This window comes from Talpa occidentalis, unplaced genomic scaffold (assembly GCF_014898055.3).
Source record: "Talpa occidentalis isolate TD23 unplaced genomic scaffold, MPIMG_talOcc4v2.1 talOcc4.14, whole genome shotgun sequence".
NCBI classification, from domain to species: Eukaryota; Metazoa; Chordata; class Mammalia; order Eulipotyphla; family Talpidae; genus Talpa; species Talpa occidentalis.
In genome coordinates, this window is record NW_023601433.1 from 10,982,091 (window position 1) to 11,009,157 (window position 27,067).

Genomic DNA, 27,067 nt, shown 5'->3' on the forward strand with positions numbered 1-27,067 from the left:
CGGAACTCTGAGGCGTGCTTCATTTTCAAACACATACTGAGCCCAGGACTTTCAAATTTCCTTTTATTAGCATTTTATCCTCAATCTTTTATTACTATTCTGTAATAAAGGGCTCCCCACTCCCCAACTGCATTGCTCCAAATCCGAGTGCAGGCCTGTGTGAGGCCTGCCTGCCCAGTCAGAAGTTGAATCCATTTTCCTGCACAAGAAGTTTAGAGCTTTGGAAGAAAAGCCTTTGAGACAAAGAAATGCTGATGGGTAAATGTTTTTGCTGGCAAGAAGAACCACTCAGGTGGTAAAGAGAAAAGTGCTTTATAAAAGCACCAGCTCAACCTGCAGGCATCCACTGGCAAAGTGTGGCTGGGGTAGGGGGTTATGGGATGGGTCACTGGCATTGGGAGGGAGCACCCAGACAAGGACTGCTGAAGGCTTGTTGGAGAGTGATGACCACAGCACCCAGATGGCAGCTCCCAGGCACGACCAGTGCTTGCTCTGGGGGCCAGGCCTCAGTCGGCCACGTTAGGCCTGGCCTTCCCCAGTGCTGTGTGGTGGGCCACGCTGGCACAGAAGGCTGGCTTGACTTTCGGGGTCTGCCTCGACTTCATGGCCACCTCAGGGGCTCTGCAAACAAGCAGAGGGTGGGTGATGAGATGCCCCTCAGGCCGGCACACTGTTTACCCCCACGCTTGGCTGCTGTGACGACCAGCCTAGCAGGTGCTGAAGACATTTCATGTAGGAGCCTCAGGAGGGAATGTAGATGAGAGGAGAATTGTGGCAAAGAACATCAAACACAAGACTTTTTTCCTGCTTTCTCACTCCCTGGGACCATCCTCCCAGAGCTGAGACAATCCATGCTTAGCTGGCTCAGGGAGCAAAACACCAGCAGAAAGGTGGGCTGGGACCTGGTTGACTTTTAGTCTTTGTGCTGAAAAGCCTGGGCCCTGAGTCAGTGCCCCCTGCCGGCAGTATCTGCAGCGTTTTCATGAGCATCGACTTGGCAGTCAACTGCCAAGTGGCCTCAGCTCAGTGACTGAGAAAAGATGTGGGACCAGCTTTCAAGGAGAAGTCTGGGGGCCAGTGGCTCCTATCCCCTGGGTACCCCAAAAGCAAAGGGAAGCCTTTTCAACAGTGAGGACCTGCCAGGGACCAGTGTACGGGAAGACTGATCCCATCCCATGTTTCTGACATTCATTCAAGAGCTAATTTCTCCTTAATATTTGGGCATGGAAGATAATTACAACTGGATTTTCAAAGGAGAACTGTTTCTGCATAGTTTATGAGTTATGGGAAGTCAGTTGCTAAAACTTTCCACGGAGAGTTCCACAGAACCTTAAAGAACCAGCTTCCTCTGAGTCTGCATGGCCAAGGAACGAGACACTCAGAGAAGTGGTGCGAGGGAGAGCCAAGCCAACTCACTTGGACAGCGCGTTCACGGCCTGCTGGGTGGCCACCGTCCTCTTGTCCTGCGGTCCATAGAGGAGGGCTTGAATCTGAAGACACTGCAGAACACCAAGTGGGAATTGTGGGGTCACAAAGGTTGCTGAGAGCATTTTGCAGGAAAAGCAGGAATTAGAGAAAGAGGACTTCACAGACCCCTGCTGTGAGGGAACCAGTGTGCACTCTTGGGGTTCCTCCCAGGAACAATTTGGGTGGTCCAAGGCATCCAGGAAACAAATGTACACGTCTAGCACTATTTTATAGAACTCTCTGTGCCTACTTCTATGCAAAAAAAAAAAAAAAAAAAAGGCTTTAAGTCGTCATTTTTAAAAATAAATGCAGTATCCATTTAAGCTCCAGTTTCCATTTTTAAATGACCCCTTTAACAACCCAGGGGAGTTCCTTTTAGTGGTAGTTTTGCTTTCTTGTAAACACTTTATCTTATATGGGCTTTCACTACAGAAGACAACACTGTTTGATATCATTACTACACACTGATTTCTTAGGAATGAATTTTTTTAGTATTTAAAATATTCAGCTTCATTTCCTTTTACTGTTTATTGTCTTACTGTTTGATTGCTTATCCCGGGTCAGCGCAAACTCAAGGAAAGGTTAAAGATTAAAACTGTGCTGCAGAGGGCCAAGATGATTTTGAAGAAGAATGAGGTGGACACATTTAATAAGACTATAATAATCAAGACAGCGTGGTTTTCATCCAAGGGAGGGATGGACAAGCAGACCAATAGACCAATGGAATGTGGCAGGGCCCACTCCTTGACAGATTAATAAGTGGCCTTGAAGGGGCTATGAGGAGGAGCAGATCTGGTCAGTAAGGGGAACGGCGGCCACCAGTTTTCCAAATGGAAGAAAACGCATCCCTGCCCCACACCCAATACAAAATTCAGAAGAACTAAAGGTACAAAAGCAAAGTTTGAAACTTTTAGGTGAAAATAATGGAGAACATCTTTATGATGCAGAGGTAGGGAAGTAGTTCTTAGATAAGATCCAGACAAACCCAACATCAAAGACTGATAAAATTAAACATCTAAAAACAACTGTGTACCAAAACCAAAGTACAAACACAAACCAAACGGAAGGAAAACATTTGCACAAGACAGAGGAGGGATTAGAATTCAGAATACATAAAGAACTCTTAGAAGATAGTGAGAAAAATAAAAACCACCTCCCAATAAAGAAAATCGTCCAAATATAAAGACAGATTAGTCAAAGAAGTTGAAAACAGGCAACCACAAATGTCCCCTTACCTATCAAACTGCAAAACATTGTCTTCTGATAATGGTGACCTCAAGCTTTGTCAAATACGAAGCAGCAGGACTATTTTTTTTACTATATTGATAGTGGTGGTAACATTGGCATAGCCACTTCGTAGAACAATTTCACAGCAGTTGGTAATGGAGAGTAAATGATGAGCGACCTATGTATGACGCCATATATATAGTCATACAAATGTTGGATGTGTGTTTAGATGAATTTCACAATTGAGAGTAGAGCAGGGGCCTCCCTGGTGGTGCAAGGGGTTAAGACGCAACCTATGAGGCTGTCTGTGGCCACTGCAGTAAGAATTAGATCCCCGGCCAGGGAGCCACTGACATGGCCCAGCAGACCTCTCCTGTCTCGCCCGCTGCTCCCCTCAGCAGTGTATTTCAGTCATTTTGCCTGTTCTGCTCCCCACTCTGGTGAATCCTCTTACCCCCGCAACTCTGGTCTGTACCCCAGTTCTTGTGTGCATAAATAAATAAATCTTTAAAAAAAAAAAAGAAAGTAGAGCAGAAAAAGCAAACTGGAGAGAAATGCTTGAGATGTGTTTATATATAGTCATATATGTGTAATTTAGATGAAGATTAAGAACATGTAAAACAAAGCCAAAGTAAAATAATAAAACATGGGAATGACAGCAAATTGGGGGAGTTGTTACCTGGGGGTAGGGTGGTTCACGACTGTATGGGTCAAGCTTTATTTCTTATGTTGAAGAGTGAGCTCAGGGGTGTTTGTTATCTTATGTATACTCCTGCATATATGAAATATTTCATAATCGTTTTAACAGATTGAATTAGTTTTTCTACCTAGCACAGCACAGCTTGAGTCAAAATTAGTGTGAGGGCTTGAGATACTGAAGACCTGAGGCGACCTGATTTATCAGGTGTCTTCAGGCCTTGGAGGAAATTAAAACGCAAGCAGCCAAACCGCTCTGTCTTTTATACACTGTGGAAAATATCCAAACCATCTGAATGTTTGGTTCAATCAGAGGAATTAGAATGTGGCTCTAGAACCTGAGAATGGGGTTGTCTTTTGGAGAGAAGAAGTAAAGTTGGATGAAAATATGACAACATAATCTAAAATTACAGAAAATAGTCACTATTTCTTAGCTGAAGTATATAACACCAAGAACCAGTAAGCTGCTTCTGTCATTCTATTTATACTACAACCCTGATTATTCTGCAAAGGCAAGCCTCCCAGCCCCCCAGCCAGCTTTTCTGAATCTCAGTGAGGGCCTGACCTGGCCTAGAAGCCAGTGCTGCTCCTTCCGGAGCGGGGAGGTGGGGTGCGGGTGGTGAGCCAGCATTGCTTTCATCCACAGACTAAATCGATGGCTGTGACCTTGGGAACGTAGCAACCTTGAGAGAGTTCTGTGTTGCTTTGAAGGAGAAGAGATGGCAACTCGTTCTGACACCCATGACACTTAGGTAAACTCTCCCCCTACTCCTGCTTGGTTTACAGCCATTCCGAGTCTGGAGGTGGTAGAGCTTACCCCACACGGGGCGGGCGGCAGAGGAGGCACAGAAAGAACAGCAAGCAAGAAGCAGGCAGGTTTCCCTTCACTCCCTGCCAGTCAGAGAGAGGCCTCTCTCCAGGGCTAACACTTTTTGCCAGAACAGACTTCATTTTCTCCTACGTGGCCAGAAATACCTCCACTCTGTGGAAAAGATCAGGTCTAATTTTAAATCCACCCGACTTCCCTGTTTACATATTTATGAGTGCCTCCGATGCAGCTCATGTGGAGACAGCTGATGTCGACCTGCCTTAGTGCTAATTCATTCACTGTGGCATTAGAGTCTCGGTGACATTCTAACGATTATTGGAGACAGTCTGAGGTCTCAGTTCAGCCTGTCTTAACAGATGGCCTCCAAAATCTAAAACTCGGAGGAATTTCCCTCCTATCCCTTTGGATATCAAAACTGTTTCTCGCTGGCCCCCTATTCTCTCAGCAAAGAGATACCTTTAGCTGAATAGTCACAGATTCCTGGGATAGTGCTTACATGAATTCTCACCAGCTCTACTAACCACCTCCATTCAAGATCTTATGTGCTGGTATTTCACTGGGGTGTGATGACTAAGAGACCGTGGAGGGACCATAGCTTGCAGTTGGGTCAAGGGACCCTTTTCAACAAAATCAAGCCCAGAGAGAGGTGAGCCTCATCCCCATCCTACCCCCTGAGCTCCAGAGTCAAGACTTTTCCTGGTAGTGATAGAATTTGTTAGGTTACTTATCTTCATTCAGGAGATTTAACCAAAATTCTACCTGAAGTGAGGAGCTATGCAATGGGGTGTTCTCTAGGAGATCCTCAGGTCCCATCCCAGAGGGCTGAAGACAGTGCCAGGGCGGCAAGACCAAGCCACCCGGACAGGAAATAATCAGGAAAATAATGGTTTCTCCCTTAACTGCACTAGTCTCCAGAAGTATCTTTTTTTAAAAAATAGTGAAATCATCCATTACTGACTTTTACGAGAAAATGTTTTACATAGCTGCATATTTATCTAAGAAACAAACTGAACTTTTCAATGTTCTGCAGCTCTTAGCTAAGTTTACTTCAGCATTTTCCTGTGAAGTCAGTATCTGATGCTTTTGTTCAACGTACAGACTTGGGCAGAAACTGATCAGTAGAGGCTCACGGGACCTACTGGGGGGCAGGCATTGCTAACATCCCACTGAGCCAAGCAGACAACTTCCCAAATCTTGACAGTAGAACATTCTCCACCATAAATAAAGGTGTGCTATGTTTGACATCCGCCTCCAAAGAGTGTTTCTCACATTAGGCAAAAAAACAAAAAAGCAAACAAAAAGCCCTTGAGATTTCAGGCACGCAGAAGAATTTTAGGGAGCCATTATTCTGTTTGATTTTATCTGCAGCGGTTGTGAGAAGCCACTTGTGTCCCTAGTATTCCTTAAACACTGAGCAGGGAGCCTTCCTCCCCAGGGAGCACCTGCTCTCACACCACCTGCAAGCTGTCCCCGGTGTCTCAAGGTCTCACCCACCCTCACCACTCTAGTAGATGAAATTTTTGCTCAATGAATGATTAAGTGACTGGACAGATAAACTGAGCAAATTCTGATTTAAGTTTTGACAGTCAGGAGCCTCACTCCTCACCTCTGCGTTGTCACGTGTCGTGGGTTCTATGTCCTTATCGACATCCCTCGACTCCCCCACGACTCTGCTCCAGCCCCTGGCCACTGTCTTGGAACAAGCTACCATCACCTTTCTCCAGGACAACTGCAACACAAATGTTTAGAAAACACGCGCATCAGCAGGACTCTCCAGTGTAGGGAATTGCGCTGCGTTCCCACGTGGACACGGAGGAAGGCTTCGTTCTACAGCGGACAGTCGGCTCTTGGGACAAAAGTGGGACTGCCCTTCTCTGAGGCAACACAGTGAGGATGCAGCCCCTCTTAAAGCTAAGCCTTTTTTTTTTTTTTTAAAGATTTATTTATTTTTATACAAGAGCTGGGGTACAGGCCAGAGGCGCGGGAGGGTGAGAGGATTCACCACAGAGTGGGGAGCAGAACAGGCAGATTGACTGAAATGCACTGCTGAGGGGAGCAGCAGGCGAGGTAGGAGAGGTCTGCTGTGCCATGTGGACATCTCCCTGGCCATCCAGGAATCGAACCCACGCTGCAGAGGCTGCAGGACAGCTTCACAGTGCAGCACTCAATCTGCTGTGCCACCGGGGAGGCCCCAAGCTAAGCCTTTTGATCTGCCTTTTCCAGGCAGGGCTCTCTCTCGAGGTGGAGTCGAGCATTTTGCGGAGTCCTTCCTGAGTTGGGTGGGGGGGGTAGCGGGGAGCTGGTGGTGGTGCTCCTGACCCTCATTGTTGCCACCTGTTAATGTTACACTGCATCTATGTGGGAGATGTCCTCCTACCACCCACTCCAGGCTCTGCCCCCAGCACCGAGGCTCCGAACCAGTCCTGGGCAGTCTTTGGACAGGACAGTCTGACAAACCCTGCACAGTTCAGTGCCCTCCAGATCTCAATGCCAATTTAGGACCTTCTAAGGCAGGTGTGTTCACCAGGCCACAGGAGGAACTTTTCAGAGCAAATGCAGCCTTGTCCTGGGGCAATCTGGCACACTACCCACCTGTGTTTTCTAAAGGACAGTGAAGGTGGAGGGGGCAGTGCCTGGGCCGCCTCTCACCCCGAGGGGAGTAACTGTTCCTGGCAGCTGTCGGTGCCAGGGTGGCTCAAGGCCTGGGACCAGTCCGCGGCAAGTGAGGGAGGCTCCCCAGTTTCCCCATGGAAGGTCATGGGTGACCTCGAGCCCTCTAGCCATCAGCTCTCATTCTTATACTACATCAGTGGATTAACACACCTCAAGGAGCGCTCCAAGCACCTCTAGGCACACAGCTCAACCCAAACACAGGCCCTTGAGAAGAAGGTAACATCATCATGACCTTCCTCAAGGGTAAGGGAGACTGCCTTTGGAAACAGTGTGAGCTAACAGGGGGGCTCCCTGGGGATTTCACACCGGACAGGATTTCCTGGTATCCAGGGCAACAGAGAAGACGCCACAATGCCACAGAGGCTAAAGGGAAAGTAAAACTACAAGGGCCACCAATGGAATGATGGGACACCAACTGAACATGAGATACAGCATCTGTAGGAGCCTCTGTGTCTGGCCTGCTGGAGAGCTGGCTGGAAGAGGAAGGACCTCCAGGCGGTTTTCGAGCCTTAGCCCAGCGGGGACCACACAAGAAACAACCCCCTGCCCCCCCAGCCCTCTGGGTTGGCTTTCTCACCTGCAATCTATGAATAAAAACTATTTTCCATCACCTTTCTTCAAGTGATTCATGCTAATGGGCTTTGGGTTTCTTAGAGAAAGAGGTGACATGCATTTTATTATTCCTTTATAGAAAGGTTTCCTGTTGGAAGCTGCAAAGTAAGCAGAGGGCTGAATTCTGAGAGCAGGGACGCCAGATTAAGAGGAGGATCCTCACCCGACCTCACACTGCTCCTGGGCTCTGGCTACTCCTGAATGCCGCTGACCCAGGACAGTGCCATCATGGATTCCTGCTCAGCCTTTCACCTGCACTCAATCGCTGGCCGTGCCTCCCTCTCTAGAATCAAACCAGGTCTCTACGTTGCAGAAACGTGAACTTCTACTGTGGAAATTTCCATCGGAAGCCAACAGCGGTCTCCAGTTATTCCCTCCAGGCAGATGCCTTTGAAAGGCACACTCAATAATATAGTTTCTTTCCAGTAATTTAATCCCGCTGTCTGCTCTGTTGCCTGCAGCTTCCTGTTTTTCAGGCCTGCAGAACCGTGCGGAGACATTCAGTGGAGAAAGGCACATCTGGGAAAGCCAGTGTTCCAGAGCTCCTGCGCTCGAGTGAAAACCTGGGGGCGCAGCTGCTGTTGTGATAAAAACAAAAGAAACACCCGGCGACACCGTGAGGAAGTCCAGTTCGGCAGCAGATGCAAAAGGCATGTTTGAGGCCATGTGTGCCCTGTGCTGAGGGAGCGGCCTGCATGGTCCTGAGGGAACATGAGCTGTGGACGTGACACAGCCTGTCCCATCATGGACACAGTTGACACAATGCAGCTTTTTCCTCTCTCATTCTGGCAAATGACCAGAGAGCTTGAAATGTCAAAGCCATTGTTTCAGGACTGATGGTTAATCAGGCCAAAGGAAAGCAACAAAATGTCACCAACTTCCACTCAGGCTTTAGGGGCGATGAAAATTGAGTTTCTTAAAGCTGAGCTACTTTTCAGCCCCTCAGGTGGATACAGAAGAGTGATTTGGAACCTTGCCCTCCATGCCTCCCACCTCACCCAATGCTAAATACAGATTCCCACTCCAGACACTGGTTAAGGGGTTTAAGACCCACACTTGATGGTGAGCTTTACTTAGAGTAACCTGTCCCTAGAGAATTTAATTTCTTGTAGCCTCAAGCCCTTTGCCTGTAAAGCAGAGCTAGGCAGGGCTGACAGGCAGGGTTCTGAGAGGGCTAGGGATAGGGGACGAGCCTGGCCTGATGCGTGTTCCCACTGAATCCACCACCGCCAGCAGGGCCTCCTGACAGCTTGTGTGGCCCTAGTTCAAGCTCCCTGTGCATCTGCTAACACTTGCCTCCCTCCCCATAGTGTTCCTCATCTGCCTGGAGTTGTGTGGCTCAAAAAGTAAGAGTTTTCCAGACTTCATCTGGAGGCTGAAATGGGGACAGGGAAGTAAAGAGGCTCTCCAGTGGCGGGGTGTGCACGGCTGGGCAGCACCAGCTAATCGCAGCAGCTCACTCACCTGCTTCCGCCTCACCTCAGGGCAAACGTGGGGAGGGTGAGGAGGTTGGTGGGCTCAGGGGTTGCTGTTATCTCCCTTTACAGAGAAGAAAACTGAAGCCTCTCACCTCAATTCTTGGGGCATTCCCTTCCCTTATCTACAAGATCCTCAGAGTGATTTTTTTTTTTTTTTTAAAATCCTAAGTGCAAATGTAGATTCCTGTCTGCTTTCAATTCCCTCAATAGCTCCCACCTGTGTAGAGCAAGGTTCAGAAAACTTTGTCTGCAAAGGGCGAGGTGGTAAATATTGGAGGCTTTGCAGGCCAAGAGACAAAACTGGAGGCTATTGCATAGGTACCTATGTAAGAAGAGAAAACGAATTCCCATGAACTTTTATCAATGAAATTCAAAATATATTAATAATAATGATCATACAGGGGTTTTTTTTTTTTTTTTTTTTTTTTTTTTTGATAATCTTGTACCTACCAATGAAAAGAGAAGATTTTTTTTTTTTTGACGGGGATAACATTTCACTTAGTTGGGGTTCAAAGTTAGTGTTCCCTACCTATTAACTCAATTTATGATCAGCTTGTAAAGTAATTACAGACTGATCATTTGTAAAGATCATTTTTTACTCACTGGCCTTTCAAAAACAGGTAGTGTGGACTAATTTTGGCCTTCAGGCAATTATTTGGGACCTTTCATTACAGGATCAAGCCTCAGCCCTTAACCTGGCCAATAGGAACAAGGATCTCTCCCATGTTTTTCTCAGCTGCTCCCCCTAAAGACCACCAGCCCTAACTACTTTATTTATGTTTCTTAATAGGCTTCAAGGCCATGTAATTCTGTCCTTCCCCTTTTCAGGATCACTTATCTATATACTTTCCCTTAACCCCTTTTCTCCCATAGAGCCTGGGACGGACCTGCTGTACAGAACTTGGCACACTGCATCACAGTTTAATGCCCTCGCTGGCCCAAGCGCCCTTCAGAGAATGGATGGCCTCACGCTGGCTGTCCTCATGCTGTGCTCCAAACTAGGGAGCAGGCTCGAGTGACCCTGTCCCAAGTCTTTTGACTTTGGGACAGAGTTTCCTGCACCAACCCTACCTAGCCACCTCGGAAACCCCGTGTTCTCACTCCTGACCACACCACTACCACAGCCTCAGTGGGCACCAGGTTCAAGCCAGGCCTCTCAGTCTTTCCCTCAGATTATTCAAGCTGTGACTGAAAAACGGTTGGGCACAGGAGGCGAAAGAATGTAGCATCACCATGAGGGATGAGATGTTGAGAGAAGCAGGAAAGAGGCCTGAAAGCCACCAGCTGCACTAGGTTCTGGCTTGGGCATTTTCTCCTGAGGCTCAGTTGTGTGTCTCTGTCCTGCTAATCACTTGCCTGTTGGCCCTCCTGGAAAACCACAACACAGTAGATGCCTCTTCATATCTGAGCTAGTTGAGCTGTACTCTGTCAGTGGCAACCCGGACTCCTACTAACCTGGTCTTGGCATTCTCCCCACTGTTTCTAAATGTTTCTAAGCATAGGAAGCCCTTGCTCAAACAAAAATCTCACTTGGAAGCCCAGGAGGTAAAATAGATGAGGCGTAGAATAGACAGCACAATATGGTGCGTGTGGTACTAGCCCCCAACTCAGACAAAGCTCTTAGCTTTGCAATCAAGGCTGAGATGCTCATCATCTCAGCCCCACCTTCCCTCTTTGTAAAAGAGAGAATAGAGGTATCTAACTCTTAGGGTTGAGGTTGGATTTAAACAAGGTAAATATCTGTTCATGTGAAAATCTCTTGATATAATGCCAGAGATATAACTACCATTCAATAAACATTAGGTATTACATTATTGTGGGTGGTGGAAAAACAGAGCAACTGCCTTCCTCAGTCTCCCTCACCATAATGTCTTTGGGATATGTGAAATATTTAAATGACCTTTAATTACTGATTTAATATATTTCTTCCTCACTGGACCTGAAAGTCTCATCAAACAAGCAGCATACTGGCCTTGGTAATAGTTTTTTCCCCAGGTCTGTCCAGCATAGTGACCCAAAGAAGGTGCCCCATAACTATTTGTTGAGTAACTGATAATAGATATAAGTATGTTATCTTATTAAAAAACAGGCATTGCATCTATTGCCAACGTGGGACCTATGTTAGTAGAATCAAAAAAGTGTGAGAAGAAAAAAAGGCTTACTTTGAGGACAGCCCTCTATGAAGTATAGTTACTTTTTTTGGTTTGATCAGTTATCTTACTTAGAAGTTCCCAGGTTCCCCCCATTTTTAATACCAATTAATGTGAAGAAAACACAACATGACAGAACTTATAAGATACATTTAAAGCAGTAGTAAGGGAAATTCATAGGCTAAAACACATACCAATAAATGGAAGGAAATTAATTAAATTTCCAATGCAGAAGACAGAAAATAACTCAAAAAAGTCAGAAAAATGAGTTACAAGCAAGAAAAAACTAAAGATAAAACCAGAAATTAATGAAATAGAGAATAGGAAGACCGATACAATTAAAATTCTATTTGTTTGAAAAATGAACCAAAAAGACAATCCACTAACTCATTCAAGAAAAAAGTGATAAAATCCAAATATAAATCAAAGAAATTACAATAGGAAAATAGCTATTAAAAAGGTAGAAATTTAAAAAATTCATGAAACTACTTTGTGAAAATCTATGCAAAGAAACATGAAAACATAAATTACCCAGAAAAATAACTGAAGCTTTAGGGACAGAAAGCTTCAACAGACTAAATTTTTGTAGAAGAAATAGAGAAAATTATCAAAAAGTTTCTCCAAGGCCTAAAGAGTTCTCAAGAAGTATAAACTTCAAAGACTAGATAGTTTTTTTAATGATGTACAAATTCCTTTGGTAAATGTCCAAATTATTTTGATGAAGCAAATATCACACTGATACTTAAATATTGCTTATAAATATTTCTGCAAAAATCATAAATATTAGCTAACAGAATCAACATCATATTAAGAATACAATTTGATATGACCAAGGGGATTTATTTCAGGAATGCAAGGTTGGTTCAATATTATAACAAAGTACACCAAATTAAATAATATAAGAAGTATGATATGATTATTTCCACTGATGCTAAAATAACCTTTGATAAAATATAATACTTATTTTTAATAAAAAGTACTCATAAAAATAGAAATTGATGAATACTTCCTTAACATAATAGTGTGTGTGTGTGTGTGTGTGTGTGTGTGTGTGTGTATGGCCAGTATCTACTAAATGAAAAAAACACTAGGGCCATTTCCACTAATATCAGGAACAAGGAAAGGATGCCCATTATCACTACTGCTATTTATTACTGTGTTGGAGGTATAACCAATGCAATTAGACCAGGGAAATCAATTAGAGGCATAAGAACTGGAAAACAAAAAGTAAAACTACTTGCAGAAAACCTGAGAGAATAAATGCTAAAATTAACTCATTAAGAAAACCAACTAGAATATAAAATTAATATAGAGAAAATAGTCTTTCTATACACAAAAATAACTAGTCAAAAGATTTAGTGATAAAACTCCATTTATAACAGCATCAACGAAGGCAAAAATACTTAGAAATCAACTTCAGAAGTATTCAAAACCAACATAAGGAACACTTTAAAATGTGCCTGAATGATACAAAAGCAGACATGAACAAATATAAAGATATCCTTTGTTTTGGTGTAGAATGGCTTAAAATCATCAAGTTGTCAGGTCCCCTGAAGTTGATTTACAAATAACATAATGCTCAAAAAAACCCACCAAACTTTTTATGTGGTTAGACAAGTTAAAACTAAAACTCATTTTGAAAACAAACATGCAAGAATATATAGAAAACCTGATATCCTTAGGGGAGAAAAACCAAGCGGATCTTGTCCTACTAGATATGAAATCATGCTATGAAGTCTCTAAAATTAAGACAGCAAGTACTGGGATTTGGATAAAGAAGGGAGATCAGTGGAACAGAAATCCAGAAATAGGGCCAAGTACATATGGAAATGCAGTATATGATAAAAGAGTGATCTCACATCACTGAAGTATATGTGGGTTCTTTAATAAAATGGCACTGGACACGTAGGTGGTCACTTGGAAAAAAAGATAACATTAGGTTCATACCTCATATCATCCACACAAATAAAACCTAAATCTAAAAAGAAATACAAGTACTAGGAGAAAACAGAATTCTTCTATAAACGAGGTATACAGAGTCTAGTAGAGTAAGAAATTGATAAATTACACTGTAAAAATTAAAAATTATTTCCATGGTAAAGACACGGATAATTCATTTAAAAACAGTGTGTAAAAGAGGATTACTGGGTTTCCCTGGTGTCACAACGGGTTAAGTCTCAGCACCATCAAGCTATAGCCAGCCACTGCTGCATGATTCGATTCCCAGCCAGGGAGCTACACACATGGTGCTGCAGACCTCTCCTGACTCACCTGCTGCTCCCCTCAGTAGTGCATTTCAGTTGATCCGCCCGTTCTGCTCCCTACCCTGTCTCTGGTGAATCCTCTCACCCCCTGAGCCTCTGACCTACACCCCATTCTTGTATGCATAAATAAATAAAAATAAACCTTAAAAAAAATTACTATTTCTTTTACCCCCAAATTGTTCATTTAGTTCAACTGCAAAAGTGATTATCTTACCTAAATAAACCGCTTACTAAATTTCATTTAAAGAGCACAGTGGCAGGAGGAAGTGACTGTGGGTAGCAGGGCTATCCCCACTATTAGTGCCATTCCAGCTTTACCTTCTTCAGTTTCTTGTGGGCCCCAACGTGGTTCCTCTGCGCCAGGTCAGCTGCACTCAGGAGTCGGTATGTCTCTGCCACCTCAGAACTGAGATCCCCAAACACTCCCATTTTGGCTTCCAGGGACTCTTTTAAGATGGAAGTTGCTCTCTGTGAAAGGCACAAAAAGCGGTTCAGTTAAAAAGTTCAAAGGCGGATAAAAAGCAATGCTTCTTAAAGAAAAATGATGCAATGATGAGTATTTTCCCTTTTTAGAGGAATGGATTTGGATAGAGCGTCTCATGAGCCGAACCTACTTTCCTCCAGTTGAACAGGAGACAGGAGTAACAAGGAAGCCTGAACTGTGAAGGCACATGTGTAAATGACACCTGGAGAAAAAGCCACTTCAACTGTTACAGGAATCTGTTTTAGTTGAGCAAAGACAAAAGCTAACACACAAGGTGTCCTTGGTGTGTCAAGGGCTGCGCTAAGCAATTTGCACGTGAGCTCATTTAAGTCTGTCTCCTTTAGAGAAACGCAATTTTATTTTATTTTTTAAAACAGGTTTATTTATGGGCCTCCCCTGGTGGCACAGCGGTTGAGCGCTGGGTTGCGAAGCTGCCCGCAGCCTCTGCAGCACTGGTTCCATCCCTGGCCAACGGCGAGGGTCCCACATGGCACAACAGACCTCTCCTGCTGCGCCCACTGCTCCCCTCAGCAGTGTACTTCGTCAGTCTGCCTGTTCTGTTCCCCGCTCTGGCTCTGGTGAATCCTCTCACCCTCCCATGCTTCTGACTGTGCCCAGTGCTTGTATAAATAAATAAATCTTAAAAAAAAAAAAGATTTATTTATTTTTGCATACAAGAACTGGGGTACAGGTCAGAGGTGCGGTGGGTGAGAAGGTTCACCAGAGACAGAGTGGGGAACAGAACAGGCAGACTGACTGAAATACACTGCTGAGGGGAGCAGCAGACAAGGCCGGAGAGGTCTGCTGCACCATGTGGGTAGCTCCCTGGCGGGCCAGGGATTGAACTTGTGCTACAGAGGCTGTGGACAGCTTCACAGTGTGGTGCTTAACCCCTTGCGCCACCGGGAAGACCCGAGAAACACAATTTTAATCCTAATTTGACGAAAGAGGAAACAGGCCCAGAGCAGTCAAGAAACTTGCTGAGACAGACAGCTCACCAGTGGCAGAGCTGGGACCTGAATCCCGCCGTTAATTTCAATCCCTCCCTGCACAGTGACAGTCATACCAGAGTGAAAACTACAGTTGGCTGATGATTTATCTACTTAGAATACACCCAGCGCATTCTCCAGGGTTTTGTGTTTCTCACAAGAAATAGTTTGGGAAACTGAAAGCAAACATTCCAGCATGATAAAAAATTAAATATATTTGACATTTGGTTTGGTTTATCTGATTTATTTATATCAACATGGAATAAAAAACATGAGTTGGTTGGAAACCAAAATCTGCTGATACTAATCTCTACAGTCACCAAGATACATATGGGGAAAACCCTGCACGTAGATCGCCTACATTTTCTCCTGAAATTCCTTCACGAACTTCCACGTGGAGGCACGAATGTGGCTTTCCCACTGCACACGGCGCACTCACAGCCAGAAGGCACTAGAAGGCCTTGCTCTTTTCACTGGCAACACTCTGTGGTAGGTGCTGGGTGGAGTGGGGGACTGCAGTGAGGGTGCTGATGAGGCAGAAACTATTAGGCAAGCACAGGAATCACTGGCGGGGCAGAGAAAATGTGTAAACTGTACAGCAAGGGGAGGACTTGCCTAACGCTAATGCCCGCGCCCTGTGCGCACCAAGTCCCTTTCCAGCATCTGTGGGCCAGGCTTTGGCTTGGTTCAAGTGTGGGGTCTGGCAACTTTTCCAAGGGAATTGATTGTCAGACTTTGAGGAGCCAGTGATGAAAAGAAGAGCCACAATCCTGTTCCTAAACAAGCTTTCAATGCCATTGGCAGCCTGATGGGGAAACTAGACAAAGATGTGTGTGAACGTGAATGCGAGTCGAGATGGCAGTGGATGAGAAGCTGCGTGGGTTTACAGGAAACAGACTGTTAGTCTCCGAGAGTTGGAAAAGCTTAATGGAGGGAGTAAAGAATAAATAGGACTTTGGTGGCTGAGAGGAGTGCCCGGGGAGCTGGAGACGTGGGCATAAGGCGGGAAAGGCCCAGCAGTGGGGGGAAGAGTCTGATGGCAGCAGAGACGCAGGCAGAGTAGCAGAGGGGGTGCAGAGGAGTCACAGGCTGGGAGGTGGTGGAGGCCTTCGTGTCAGGCTGAAGATTCTGGGTTTGCCTAGGGGGAATAAGGGAGTCAGAGAAGGTTCTTGAGCAGGAGAGGAACAACTTTTGGATAAACCCACAGGTTATCTTAACCTGCGGCTAAGTAACCTTCACTTACATTTTACCTGAAAAGGCATCTTCCTCCCCTAAGATCACCTCCCTGTTGCTGCAGGCCTTTAGCCCAAGTATAGGAGGTGACCACATCAGGGATAGTCTGAGCAAAACCCCAGAACTCCTGGACTGCCTGAACTCGCCTCAGGTCCAGTCCTTGCTGGCCAATTCCTGCTAGAACCCACAGTGAGGGTCTGCAGCCAAGGGTGGACACACCGAGGCCACCGCATGTGGTGGACAGGCTGTGCCACACACGGGTGCGGGCGGGAGGATGGCAGGCTGAAATTGGCCCGTGTTCTGCTCTCCCGGCTATATCCACCCGAGGAAGAGGTGGTGTTTTTTATTCTTACAAGGGCACCTGAGGGACTGACAAGGACCTTAGAATGAAAGAGCCAGTTGGCTAAAAATCTCTAAGGGCAATCTGGAAGAGCGAGGGGCATCTTTAAATCAAAGCACTGATTTGGGTGGCACAGGCAAGGTGTACCATGGGTGGTGATGGGCCTCAGCTGCCTCCACAACAGGTCAGGGCAGGAAGCAAGACGGGAATGGGAAGGGGCGGGTCCACTGAGCTAGCGAGGGTAGTCAGGCAGGCAGCAACCCAGACTCCATCCACCATCTGCTCGTTGCTCCTCGGTGAGCAAGAGGTCTCTGTTCTCATGGAATTCAATCTACACCAGAGGCAGAACACAATCACAGTTATACTTACAAATATGTGAGCACGCCAAATAGGCCTCCATAAATAAAAATAATGGGGAGAATCCAATGAAGGGTAGGGAGAGAAATAAGGCAAATTGGTGAATCCCTCATTAGCAGGATCTGCCCTAGTCAGAGGGTGAGTAGGGAGGAGTCTTCCAAAAGCTGGCACTGCACAAAGTAGGAATTGGGAGAGATCAGTGTGGCCAGACATGGATAGGGGAAGAGGCAAAAGTGGGACAGAATCCAGAGGGAAAAGTATTATGGGCCTTTAGGAATCTGATTCATTTTAAGGGCATGGAGAAGCTACTGGAGTTCTCTCACAAAAGGGAATTCACTGATGCGATTTGCTTCTTAAAATGATCACCATGGCTTCTTTGTGCAGAATGGATTCCAAAAGGGCAAAAAGTGGAAGAAAGATGGAGTTTGTTAGAGTAGCCCAGGTAGGAGATGATGACTTGGAGGTGCGGGGTGGGGGGAGGAAGGGGCGAGGGGGAATTAAGGGATGAGCTCAGGTGTATTTTGGAGGTAAAATGACTAATGGACAGGATGGGGTGAGGCATGATGGTGGCATACATCCCCCCAGCCTTCTGATCTCAGCATTCTCCCCTGAACTTCTAGAACTTGAGATCTCTGGAAGGCTCCCTTCTACTTGACTGCATGATCCATTTGATATGGCTACAGTAGCCCTATTTTGGCCTGATATACATGGGTGAATCGAGATTAATAACTTATGTTCCTTAAGCAATCAAGATGGGGTGGAGATTAAGAATTAGTAGAGGGGCCTCCCGAGTGGTGCAAGGGGTTAAGCACCGCACTATGAAGCTATCTGCAGCCTCTGCAGCACGAGTTCCATCCCCAGCTGGCCAGGGAGCTACCCACAAGGTGCAACAGACCTCTCCTGTCTTGCCCCCTGCTCCCCTCAGCAGTGTATTTCAGTCAGTCTGCCTGTTCTGTTCCCCACTCTGTCTCTGGTGAATCCTCACCCCCCCCACCTCGCATCTCTGGCCTGTGCCCCAGCTCTTCTATGCATAAATAAATAAATCTTAAAAAAAAAAAAAAGAATTAGTAGAGAGCAGTTGGGAAAGAGTCTGAAGAACAAAGGAAACAAAGTTTTTCATCTCAAGGATTTCCTTGATAGATTAGAACTGAACAGAAAATATGTTTGTCTACATAAATCAAACCACAACACATGTTTTTTTCTGGTAGCTCTTAGGCTCTGCCTGGAGTAAGTTCCCAGGGGTTTAATTACCAATGAATATAAACTCAGAGTCTGGGCCATGTTCCGTTTTTATAAGCCATGGAGAACATGCCAGTATGATTCAATGGATAGTTAGCTGTAACTTCTGCTGTGCAGTTCTCATTAGACCTGCAAGTTCCATCCATTATCCAAAATAAGGTGAGAGGAATTAGATACAAGAACTGCCACCTCTATCCAGGCAGCACCACCGGCTGCATAAGCAGGGTCAGTCCACAGGATTCTCAAGGTTTCTAGGCCTCTGAGTAAATTCAACATCTACATTCTCTTAAATAGTTTTTGTTTCCCAAGGGCAAGTATCTGGGAGCTGCTGAAAGTGGCCACCTGGCCTTTTTCATCCATATCCCTATGGAGCTTGGCACATAGTAGGTGCTTAATGGATGCTTACAGAGTGAAGGAGTAGCCCTTTGGCTATCAACAGGGTTGTCCAAGTAAATCGGCGGTGGTCCAAACTCACCTCTTGTTGTCCAGTGGCCTGTAGAAAATGGCAATATTCATCTTGAATTGTAAGAAATTTGGCTTTTCCACTCCCTTTAGCATCTTTAAGATTAGCCATGCTCTCTTGAAAATACTGCTCAGCCACACCTGAAGAAGAGAATTATAACAATTTTGAAAGCTGCTCACAGACTTGAAATGGAAATAGAAAAATATGCTTTTAGGAGTAGCGAGCTATTGGAAAATTATAAGTATTTTAACAAGAGATCCCAATTGAAAAAGGCGGTCTTTTGCCCACTAATTTGACTATTTTGTTAGAAAAGATTTAGGTGACAGGAGGATACAGCAATTTTCTTTCCTTGGTTTTTATACATCTTAGCTTTCCCAGTGATGTGGTAAGCAAAGTTAATACAAATGGGAAACTCTCCTGCAGACCTGAACGCATTGGTGAGTTTTCATTAATTCTTTGTATAACTCTGGTTGCTCTTCACTGAGGTTGAGACTCCAAGGGTCCATTCACTTTAATAAACTCTGATTATAATCTTGGAACATAGTTTCATAACATAAAAAGTCTCGAAAACATGGTGGACATGTTGCTGAGGGAAGAAACCCAGCTATTCCAAACTTTCACACATAATGGTTATAATATAACAAAAGCATTTTCACCACATGCCAATCTTATAGGCAAGCAAAAGAAAACTTCAGGTATCAAAAAAAAAAAAAAAAAAAAAAAAAAAAAACCAGCGAGGGAATGAAGTGCCAGAGCAGTGAGTAAGAGCTGATGGCCCACGAGGGTATTAGAGGAAAGGAAAATTCTATGAGGCTGGGATTGGATAAACCTGAGGGGGACCAGAGAGGAGGCCTGAGGCCTGTGTGTGGTAGATAAGCTGGGATGGAGCTGCCCGCAAAAATCCAGTGTGGCCCGCAGAAGTCAAGGTGGACACCAAGTGGCCCTCACCCTTTCCTTTGAAGCTTGTGAAGATGCTGTGATAGTACTCCTGAGATGAGGTTGTGTTATGTGGCACAGCTCACTTAACAAAAGTGAGAATATCTCTTGGGCCTGATTTAAGCACATGAACCCTTTAAAAAAAACCAAACAGACAGATTTCTTTGGTTGGTGACAGAAAAAGAAGGCAGAGAGATGGAAAGTGTGAGAGGGATTGGGCAAGAAGGAAGTCTTCCACTGCTAAGCTGCACAGGGCCGTGGGGTAAGGAGCAGCCTGTAGGAGCTGAGAGGGGCCCTGCCCAATAGCCAGCAGGAAAATGGGGACCTCAGACCTACAACCACAAGAAACTGAAATGTGCTAGTAACAGGAATGAGCTTGGAAAAGGAACCCACACTCCGAATGAGAAAATGTCTGGTCAACAATCTGTTTTAGCCTGAACAGAGAAGCCATTCTTACAGTGCTAAACTTCTGAGCTAAAGAACTGTGAGTTTGGGGCTCCCTGGTGATGCAAGGGGTTAAGCACAGCACTGTGAAGTTATCTGCAGCCTCTGCAGCATGCGTTCGATCCCTGGCCGGCCAGGGAGCTACCGACATGGCACAGCAGACCTCTCCTCTCTCACCCGCTCTCCCCTCAGCAGTGTATTTCAGTAGATCCACCTGTTCTGTTCCCTACTCTGTCTCTGGTGAATCCTCTCACCTCCTGCACCTCTGGTCTGTTCCCCAGTTCTTGTATGCATAAATAAACACATCTTTAAAAAAGAACAGTGAGCTTATAAATGGGTATTTCAACAATGGCACTTTTTTTTTTTATGCAGCAACAGAAAACTATTACAGCCAGGAACCCCTAAGATGGAATTAAGAGCAATTGCACTGTCCATGGTGAGGCCTCAAGGCTGTCCCTCCAGAGGCCATGGCCAGAGAAATGGCATCTGAAATAACGATGCACCGCACACGGGCCGTGCACATGTGTGAGGGCTGAATGTGCACCTACTTGCGTTGGAAATTCTGAACCAAGAAATTACACAGAAACTAATCCAAAGCTGGAGAAATTATAGGACTCCAGCACAGGGGTTGACAAACTTATTCTGTGAAGGACAGATGGTAAATATTTTAGGCTTGGTGGGCCAGATGGTCTCTGCAGCAGCTATTCGGCTCTGCCGTTGTAGCGCAAAAGCAGCCAGAGACGAGAAAGCCATGAACGAGCATGGCTGTGTCCCTGGAAAACTTTGCAAAAACAGGTGGTGAGTTGAATTTGGCCCTAACAGAGGGCCTGCTCGAGCAAAGGAGAGTGCCATGTCTTCCTCCCCCAGGAATGGGGACTCCCCCTGAAGGCATGCTGGAGATGGCCTCCAGGTGACATGACAAACTCACAACCTTTGCTGGGGATGATTAACACTCACATTGGCAGTGGCCCACCTGGCGTTTCCACTTGGAAACCTCACCTGTGTTGTGCAGAACGTGGTCGCTTGCTCCTTTACGTTTCCTCTCTAGTTACTTTCCCTTTATCACCTCTAATTTCATTTTCGTGGCTTCTCCCTAGTTTCTTGATAGGGCCAGCTAGTATCTTCTCTATGCTAATATCTTTTCCAAAGCATCAGCCCTCAGATTGGTTTTTCTCATACTCGGGTGTGAACGTCAGGTGCTTCCAAAGAGGCCTCCAAGAACACAGCACCCCAGGAATCACAAGGAGCGAGATCAGGGCTGTCCTGTGCAGGGTGTGGCTGTTCCTGAGGTGGTAGAGAGATGGTGGGAGAGCTCTGGAGGCCAGAGGCTGCCAGTATGCAGGTCCCGGCCGTGCAGCCTTTTTTTTTTTTTTTAATTTTTTTAATTTTATCTATTTTTTACATCAGTTTTCATTTTTGCACAAGGTATGCATTTTCATCTTGGTTATAGTCCCCATACAATTCCCACCCCCCTTGTTTTGATCCTACTCCCCTCTCCTCCCCTCCCCCCCGTAGTGTGTCTCTGGTTTACAGTTGCTTGTTGATTTTGATTTTTACTTTATTATAACTAGTCTTTTTCCTGGTCCCTTATTTAGGTTTTCTAAATTCCTGCTATGACTGTGGCACATCATGGGCTTCAGTTCCATCATCTGGAAAGGGGATCCTTACACCAATCATTCCCTTGGGGGTGCTGTGAAGGTCACGGGGTTATTACAGACAAATAGCTGATGACATGCTTAACACCTTGTCAGTGCTCAATAGCTTTTAATCGTTTAAATTTTATAGACAGTTTAGGTCACATGGTTATGGATCTCTTTCCACACCAGTGGCACACTGAGAGCTGACAGGACAGGAATGGCATGGAAGTGGACAGAGTTGCGTGGCCAAAAGGCACAGGTGCATTTCAGCAGCCCCGCACACCCAATAGCTCCGAGGACACGTCTGGAATCCATAATGAGAATCTTGTGCTTTACGTGGGAAATGTATCCATCAAATCTTGTCCACCTAAAGAAAGCTTAGGCCTGAAAACAAGCCCGTTTTACTGATCTGCAAGGTTTACAGTCATGCAGAGCTTGACGACAAGGCTGCATCCGAGGATGGCATCATTAGGGGTTTCAGTGGCGTGTTGAGTGACCGTGACTTTACTTTGTTCGGCACATAGGCAGCTGCCAGCGAGAGGCAGGCATTTGCCTGTGAGGTGCTGCCTTCCAGAGAGGTCTCAGGCCTGGGCCTGCAGCCTGACTGGACAGGAGGCTATTGAACTGAAGGCCCTGTTCCTTTTTTTCAATGGCTGGCAGTGCTGGTGGGTAGGGGGTGGGGTCTGCCAGACCAGCAGATGGCTTTCTAGGGTGTTACTCAAACTTTTCTGTTGGGAGGAGAGAATTCTAGCACATGGAAACTATTACATCTCTTTCACTTGTAGCTGATTCATGGAGGGGAACAAACATGAATGTTCAAGCTAAGTATCAACTTTGGCTACTTTGATAATCTGATGACAGCAAGCGTGGGGGTGATGTGGGATTTATTTCGTGGATTCTTAAACGCCTTACAGAAATGAACATTCCATGTCTAAAATCTAATGAGACTATTCAGGAGCAGCGGACTCCTAATATTTTAATTTTCTGTCTGATTGGGAAGTAACCAAAGAATGTAACCAAGGAAGGCTCTTTCAGCATCTCAGCCTTGTTCTCCTAGAGACATGCCTGACTATAAAGAAGGCATTTGGAAGAGTTGGGGTGGACCTGGCAGGGACTGAGCGTCAGACCCCGCACTTGGGCAGGAGTAGCGCTGTGCTCAGGTGAAGGAGGAAGACACAGGGGTGGGGAGCACCCTCCCCTCCCCTGGGTAAGCAGCCAGTCTCTCTGACACAGTTAAATACAGCTGCGCTTGGCTCCTTTCTATGCTGCTTTTGTAAAGTCCTCCTATGTCTTAGTGTTCCTTTCCCCAGTCATCACATGCAGACCAACTCCCCCTTGTTTAGGCTGGTCCCCTACACCTGAGTGCCACACATTCCTTGCCCTTCTCTAGCTGGTCTCACAGAGATGCTGAAAGAAAGGAAGCTGCTTGGCTTAACTCAGACTAGTGGGCTTACAACCTCTCACTCGAGGGAACCCATTCATGTTTTCCAAAAAGGATGCTGGTAGCACACCTGGCTCTTTGGAAGTGAAGGAGGAAGGTAGGGGAGGAAGAAGGTGACATGGCCTCTGACAAGGGAGCCTAGCTTGCGGCAGCAAAGTGGGAGGGGCTGCTGGAAATCTGCCCCCTTGCATTAGCCTCCTAACATCACTGCTCCCCTTCCTCCATTTCAGAGTCCTGGAGGGTCTCTAGTCAAAGCGGGGTGACGGCTGTCGTTACGGACACGTTGACCGTCAGGCATCCATTACTGCTCCTCAGGACCCTTGCATGTGAGAACAGCCTAGAGCCTGGGAACACAGCCTAGAGCCTAGATGCTCAGGGCGTCTTCCCAGTCTGTCAACCTGAAACCACTTTTACCTCCACCTGGGATACAGGAAAGTGCCTTTGTTTTAAGATCCTGACTTATTTCTCCGACCTTAAAATTCCCCCCAATTAATCATAATTAATCTTCGAGATGAGAGAAAATTTGGCCTATTACTACAGCTAAGGATAGCCACCCTGATAAACAGGCTTTGTTCTTCTGGAAGAGCCATGCCCTGGAAGGTCCATCCGGGACCAGGATCCAGAGGGCCAGAGGTCACAGTCCCTGGCATGGGACGCGACCTCCCGGCGTGGGCCTTGTTGCCTGAGCTGGTGCCCTAAGCTGGTGCCGTTTCGGTGCTCTCACACATGGCCATCCCTAACTTTGAAAATCTCTTCTAGAATCTTCTGCAATCTGATGCTGGAGGCCTGGGCAGAAGATGAGGTCACTTTCTAAAGTACAGGAGTGTGACTTAGCTTGTAAATCTGAGCCCTAGGGCACAGGTGTTCCAAGGCCATCAATCTTCTCCCATGCTCCCTCCAGCAGAAGGTGCAGGCTGGCTGACCGGGTGGGCATGGAGGCTTAATCTCTCCTGGCGGTCCCATCAGACTGTTCACAGGCAGGCAACAGAAAACAAGGCTTCATTCAAAGAGCCAGAGGAATGTGGGGTTACGATTTGGCACACTGGAGGTCAGGAGGTTTTTAATTAAAATAAATTCCAGTAACCCCGGGCTCATTTTCTTGAGGCCGTCCTAAGGCCAGTTGGAGCAGCGAGGCCAGCTTTCATTAAGAGGGAGGCCGGCATGTTGAATGTGACAATTATCTTTTGTAACATTCTTGGGAAATAGTCTGTACTAACTGCGAAAGCATTAAGGACCCCGGGGAATTTGAAAATGGAAAGTCTCAAAAACTAGCTTGGTGTTAACCAAGAGGAGTGCTATTACCCAGTAAACAAACAGATTGAACTCATTTAGACCCTGCTGGGGGGCTGCCACCGGCTCTGCAAGGCCACTTGCCGGCCTGGGGGCCCACCAAGGATGCCTGAGAACATAGGAAGCGCAGGACAGTGTCTCTCCTCTCTGTGGGGCCCCTAGTGGTCCACATAGAAGGCCCTCTTTAGGAGGAACACTTCACAGGGCCTGGTCATGGCTTCTGGGCATGAATGAACGAGCTGCTCACAGTCACGTGGGCCCAGGAAGTGCATGGCTGTCTCTGGGCAGGTTTGGTTCAGTAGCTGAGGAAACCAAGATGGCAGCTGGCTGGGTGAGGCTCTTGGGGGAGAGTATATGATGCCAGTGCCTGGTACCATCGGCCTGATCAGGGGTTCAGTTACCTTGAACATTCTCAATGCCAGGCAGCTGACAAGAAACCCAGCCCCATCACTCAGTTCCACTGGGGCCACTCAGTGGTGGTCGCAGTCCAGAGTATTGTCCCAGTTACTTGTCTGGTAAAGAACATGCACTTCCCAACAGCTGCCCTAGAAATCCTTCTTGAAGCCAAGTCAGAGTATGAATAACATGCTTTTCTGAGAAGTTCTGAAGACAAGAGTAAAAAACTGGAGCCTCATGAAAGTGGCTTTTATGAGACATCACTGAGCATATGTACCTCATGCTTCCTAGGAGAGGGGTGCAGCCACAGACATAGTTCCCATTAACAGAGCTGGAGGGTGGTTTATAGGAAAAGTTTGATGAGGTTTCAACTCTGAAGCAGGTTGTCCTTCTGGCAAGAGTCCAGCATGGGCTTGGAGTAAGGAAGAGGGCCCCCCCTTCTACTCCTCTGTGGCTCCAAGGGTCTCCAACCTGCCTATCCTCTGGGGCTCCCCAGCCCCCTGGAGCTCTGGGGACAGGGCACCACAGTGTCCTTGCTCCCTAGTTCCAGAGTGTGGTAAGCAGGCAGTGCCTGGCCTGTCTAGGGCTTGCTTTGTGTCTAACTTGGAGAATGACTGTGGATTGGAGAATGACTAATCCTCTAGATGGGTTGTGCTCTAAGTACCTTCTAGTGGTTTCTGAGAGGGGTTCACCATCCTAACGAGTAAAGAGAAACAGTGAGAGGCTCCCCTTTGTTTCTCCATCCAACCCACGGCACTCACGGCAGCTCCCCCCTTCACTGGGCCTGGGCAGCACAGAGCAGGCATGGAAGCTGCCCTCTGCCTGGGAGCTCAGAGGCAGGCCCATCTCGGGCTGGCTGGGCATCTTGTGGTAAGATGTGGGCCCTGAGCCAGGGCTGAGGAAGGGTCTCTCAGAGCCACAGAGCTCAGGAGGTGCTGTGAAGCCAGAGGAGGAAGGAGCATGGAGAGGGGAAGTATAAGGAGGGAGGGAAGTGGGTGTGCACAGCCCACGGTGGCTCACACTCACTTTCCAAGGCCTCACCTGAAGGCCTTGGGTTGGAGCTCCAGCAAGGGCGGCGACAGAGGCAGTTAAGGAGGGAAGAGGAAGGGGGCCTGACTGTGGTGGCTTCCAGGGGTCCACGTTACCTCTCAGGAGCCCCCTGGAGTTGGGTGTGTGTCCGCCAGGGGCTGTCTGACTGCCGGTCTCTCAGGGACACAAGAACCCCAGGAGTGACAGTGACCCAGAGACCAGGGAGTGGGCTGGGGGAGGGGAGGCAGGGACAGCATGGGGGCACGTAGAGAAGGCAGGTCACAGGAGGAAGAGCTGAGCAAAGGGAAGATCACCTGTTAAAGAAAGGGGAAGCTTCTGTGAGGTAGAGCACCTAGCTTCAGGTTCTCACATGCTTCACAGCTAAGTGCAAAGTGTGGGGAGAGGGAGAGATACATATTTGTGCATAGGGAATTACATTTCAGGAATGCGCCCTGCTCCAGGCCGGTGCACTCATCAGGGATCCCATCCCTGCTCTGGAGGCTGCGCTCTGCCCTCTCCAGGCCCTGCAGAGTCCCAGGGCCCGCCGTAGCCCAGGCCCAGATGAGGCCACTTCCAAACAAGGCCGCCTGTGCTCAGCGGGCTCTGCCGCTCAAAGGTTTACACTGAAATGTACTTGGCTTCAGTCCCTCTGATTTTAATATCTTTTAGAAGAAGAGTTATAAACACAAGGCCAATGCCCCGAGCACTGAGCAGGGCTGGGAGAGCTGTTAATACCAAGTTTGTCTATGGCTGCTCTGGGAGGCTGGCCATGCACAGGTTAGGAACATTCCAGGAGCCTGGATTGGGAGTCCTGACGCAATCACAATCCTTCACGACTTCTAGGGCAGTTTGTTTGCATAAGGAATGCGAAGAAGGCACAGACTCAAGGATTCACTTTAGCATGGAGCCTGACACACTGGCTTCCTGGCCGGGGGCGTTTTGTCTGCAGAGCGCAATGCCTTCAATGGGCATTGAGCAAACATTGAGAAATTGTTCTCTCCAATGATCCTTCAGAAAAAAAAAAAAAAGGACATGCTCCCCCTGTTAGGAGGCATGGATCCAGCCCGCACACTCATCTGGTCTCATTCAGAGCCTGAAACACATGTGAATGAGTTACCATCAATTGCAAACTGATTTTACCCAAAAATCCAGATTTCTGCCTTCTCTTGGGAAAGCAGAGGCTCTGTTAATATAAGACTGCCTTCCATGTGAGGGCAATGGGCTGGAGCTGAGTAGCGGCTGCTCCCTTCCAAGGATAGAGGCTTCTCCAGCTTGCCACAATCCTCACTACTCCATATTGTCTCTCTCATACTATAGCCAACAGTTAGCTGCCATTTATAATTATGCTTGCTGCTGCTACTGCTTTCTAATAACTGTCTGCTTTCATTCACCT

General features: G+C 46.7%; 1 protein-coding gene across 4 annotated transcripts in view; it reads right to left on the reverse strand.

The window, feature by feature from the left end:
• Positions 1–22: 22 nt before the first annotated feature.
• Positions 23–27,067, reverse strand: part of TTC23 (tetratricopeptide repeat domain 23) — a 61,845-nt gene continuing 34,800 nt past the window's right edge. For 3 of the 4 annotated variants that reach the window (XM_037510057.2, XM_037510055.2, XM_037510056.2), the window contains exons 8-12: positions 18,514–18,641; positions 13,715–13,864; positions 5,826–5,948; positions 1,417–1,499; positions 23–621 (exon numbers count right to left, since the gene is read on the reverse strand). In XM_037510057.2, coding sequence (XP_037365954.1) covers positions 507–621; positions 1,417–1,499; positions 5,826–5,948; positions 13,715–13,864; positions 18,514–18,641 — 599 coding nt within the window. In that variant the 3' untranslated portion in view covers positions 23–506. The remainder of the gene's footprint in view (positions 622–1,416; positions 1,500–5,825; positions 5,949–13,714; positions 13,865–18,513; positions 18,642–27,067) is intronic. The other variant, XM_037510058.2, reaches the window with a different exon arrangement.